Below are 3,787 nucleotides of genomic sequence, written 5' to 3'. Positions count from 1 at the left end.
CCCTCCCTCTCCCTCTCTCCCTCCCTCTCTCTCCCTCTCTCGACAGCCCGTCAGTATTAAGAGTGAATATCGTCCGATAATGACCGGCGGCCGATAGATCGGAGCATCCCTAATTTATTGAAAACCGGTAAATTAAAAATGTCTGGTTTTCAATAAATGTTACCAGCTAAAAACCGGTAATTACCGGCTAACGGAAACCCTGACGTGGTTATCAAAGTTAGATTCCTTTTAAATGCAAAATAAGCTTTTGAATATCTTCACAGTTTTCACAGCTCTGTTCGAGTTATTGGGCATTTTACCTTCAGCTTTCTCTCATTTCTTCCTCTTTCCTTCTCCTCTTCCCATGCCATTGATCTCAAAAAAGAAAGATCAAGGCAACTCTTCCAAGCAAAAGTAAGCCGCCACGGGTTCTGGTACAGCTGAGAATTCAAGACAAAAGCTGATCATTTTAAAACAAGAAGGTACTGTATCATAAGTTGAACTTATTAAAAAAGTATCATTTTCAAATAGATAGTATGTACATTTCCTTGTTACTGTTGATAGGCAAAAATGTGTGTGGCGGAAAAAAGTAATACACATTTTCAATGAGAACAGGAGTCACTATAATACACACCAACCATATAAACCATTCAAAGCTCACCAACGTGTTTACGAGATGTTGTGTAGAGTGTAAGTGTTGTCTGAGAGAGGACTCGGAGAAACACTCCTCACAAGCGAAGCAAATGTAAAAAGGTTTGCTCTCAACCTGATTGCAGACAAACGTCATAACCAGGGAAACACCTACACAAACAAACAACACATTAAGAAATTATATATATATATATATATATATATTTCAGTTTCACACCTAACAAAACGTATGTTAAAGTGCTCACCAATAAGGGGTTGTTTTAGCTTCAAGCTCTCGTTGTGGATATAGTAGAGGCCCAGTTCAGGTACCCATCCTAATGTTTCAAAGGAAGAGGTTAGGAGGAAAAGCTTAAAATAATATAATAGATTTACATGAATAAAAACATGTTAAAATCAACTCAATCCTTGTTCCTTTAGTGTAATGAGTTTCCAAAATGGACAAAGGCATATTTTAGGAAACTGTTATAACATTAATCATTGTAAATGGTAAATGGACTGTACTTATATTGCGCTTTATCCAGTCTTTAAGACCCCTCAAAGCGCTTTACATACTACATGTCATTCACCCATTCACACCCATTCATACAGAGCAGTGTACCTTACTCTATAGGACCTAACATTCATACACATTCACACACCGTTGGCCATGCCATCGGGAGCAACTCAGGGTTAAGTATCTTGCCCAAGGATACATCGACATGTTGACTGCATGGGCTGGGATCGAACCCACAACCTTCTGGTTGAAAGACGACCACACTCCCTCGCAGCCACAGTCACCCAAGAAAATGGAAGGAAAATGTATATAGGGTGTGATTCGTTTTAGAACTACTTTTTTTCCGAAATTTTCCCAATATTGTTTTAATTTATAAATGAGTGTTGCAGCATGTTGTAACAGAAGGTATAACGTTTACCCTGTTGGCCATAACAATCAGCACCTGTAAGAAAAGGAAGAATATTATCATATCTTATTGAACAATACATCATATTATTAAAAATAAGAGTAAAGTGAAATGGTACCTCCGCCAACACATTTATTCACCATCTAGAAAAGGAACATGAGAGACAGATATTATAGTATGTAAGTTTCCGTAGCATAAGACCTTCTGTAGGAAGCATTGAAAATGTCGATTTACCTCTTGGTGTTTCCATGACGACACGTGTTTGCAGTATTTAGAGAAGAAGTTAAAGCCACAACCGCAGTTCTGCCAAAAGTGAGATACAAATGTGAAACAAAGCTTAGGTTATTTTTATGTTTTCCATGAGGTACAGTAATAACTTCCAGGATACAGTAATTAAATGTGTTAGTGATATTTTGTTACCTGACAGTGTAATTTGTATGATTCAATAGGTTCCTCTGCAAAGAAAAACAGAAGAATAATTTTGTTTTTATGATAATTGAAAACATAATCCTTTTTTCTGGAATCTATCAAACACTAGTTCAAATTGAAATAATAGATACCCGGCTTCTTCTCTGGATTGACAACTGTCATCACGCTGCTCTCATCGTTCTCCTTTGTGATGGATTCCAGCTCTTTTGAAGCTACAAGAAACCACAGGCATAGTAAGTAAAACACAGTGGGTTCCACTGAAAAATAAAAATCAACCTTAGTAACAATTTGGATAGACATTTTATGATGAAGCAAGAGTCAATTCTAAGGTTAATGCTGTGAAATTCCCTTGGACATCATTTGGTAATTCGGGTTGGCTTGGTTTTGCTTGATGTTCTGCTGTATGACATGTACTTTTTCTTATTTGGTTTCTGCCTGATAAAGACATTTTCATTTTTTTGCACAGATTGCAAAGTATTATAACTTATTGTTCTAGCAAAGGGATTGGACAATTGTATTGTAAGGGGGGGCCTGACAGAAAAAGTTTGAGAACCACTGCACTAGATTGTGTCAAGGCACCCTAAATTAACGGGGTGTAGGGACTGACCACTGAGGCTGCCTTAAGGAAAAGAAAAAAAAACACTGCTGCAGTTTCGACCAGTCCACCGACACCAACTGAATAACATTGTGGTGATGTCTGGCAGTCAAACACAAGAGGTTTCAGTGCCTGAAATAGGTGATCCAACGGCAGCTGGTGTTATAGGCAACGCTGGATTTACTTCCATAGACTAAGACGGTCTTGCATTTAGATTTTAAGAAAGTTTCAAAGCAAGTTCAAGGGGAGTAGAACAGCTGTGTCTAATTAACACTGGGCATACATACCTGGCATCTTCTCTTGATTGACAATTGTCATCGAGCTGCAGTCATCTTTCTCCTTTGGAGTGGATTCCAAAGCCTTTAAACCTACAAACAACCACAGGCACTATTAGTAAAACATTCTGTCTTCTGAAAAGTACAAATAAAAACCAACCTTGGTAACAGTAGTGGTTAGACATTTCTACGATGAAGCAGAATACATGCTCAGGTTAAGGTGTTAAGGGTTAAAGCTTTGCTTTGTGACACCAGAACTAGATTGTGTAGGTTTGATATGATAAGGTGTTAGATTTTTAAATTGGCAGGAGCTCCAACAAGCCGTTTAGGACAGAGTGAATACACATACACAGAGCAGGGTTTCCGCTAGGATTTTTTCTTGCCGATCAAATGTCCGGACAGAATTTATTTTACCGGACAAATTTGAAACTTAACGGTCATGTTTCAATAATAATAAGAATTGTGTAGCAGAGTTTCTGTTGGCAGGTAATCACTGGACTATGACCGGATATGCCGATGTTTAAAACTCAGTTAATGAGTCATTTTTATATTGCTTCAGTTTATAATCGTAGTAGATCGAAAAATTCAGATTCATTTCTCAATAAATGATTCCACAAAAAAAAAAATTATTACATTCAAAAAAACTACTTGCAGTAGATGAAGTACATTATTCAAAAGTTTACATTAACTTTGAATAATAACACGGGAGAAACGGATCCTCTCTTTCCCTCTCTCTCTCTTGACAGCCCGTCAGTTTCTCATGCAGCGCGCTAAACAGTGGGCGGGGCTTCAGGTGATTATGCAGCAGCTGATCTGACCTCTCTCTCGTCCGGTTACACTTCACTCGCGTTTATGTCCATATCGATCAGATCCAGCTCTCCTGATCGGCCTTTATAGAGAGCACAGATCAAACTATTAAGAGTGAATATCGGCCGATAATGGTCGGTGGCTAATCGATC

General features: G+C 38.2%; 1 protein-coding gene across 1 annotated transcript; it reads right to left on the bottom strand.

The window, feature by feature from the left end:
* Positions 1-266: 266 nt before the first annotated feature.
* Positions 267-3,013, bottom strand: LOC104953585 (uncharacterized). The gene is made up of 10 exons (XM_010780536.1): positions 2,989-3,013; positions 2,841-2,921; positions 2,090-2,170; positions 1,950-1,984; positions 1,764-1,832; positions 1,648-1,672; positions 1,542-1,565; positions 876-944; positions 641-780; positions 267-419 (listed from the first exon to the last, which is right to left on the bottom strand). Exons 1-10 carry the CDS (start codon positions 3,011-3,013, stop codon positions 267-269), a joined length of 702 nt encoding a protein of 233 aa, XP_010778838.1.
* Between the last annotated feature and the right edge of the window lie 774 nt (positions 3,014-3,787).

This window comes from Notothenia coriiceps, unplaced genomic scaffold, assembly GCF_000735185.1.
Source record: "Notothenia coriiceps isolate Sejong01 unplaced genomic scaffold, NC01 NC01_scaffold00022018, whole genome shotgun sequence".
Taxonomy (NCBI): domain Eukaryota; kingdom Metazoa; phylum Chordata; class Actinopteri; order Perciformes; family Nototheniidae; genus Notothenia; species Notothenia coriiceps.
The sequence above is the reverse complement of the archived record's forward strand: the minus strand, read 5'-3'. Positions and strand labels throughout refer to the sequence as shown.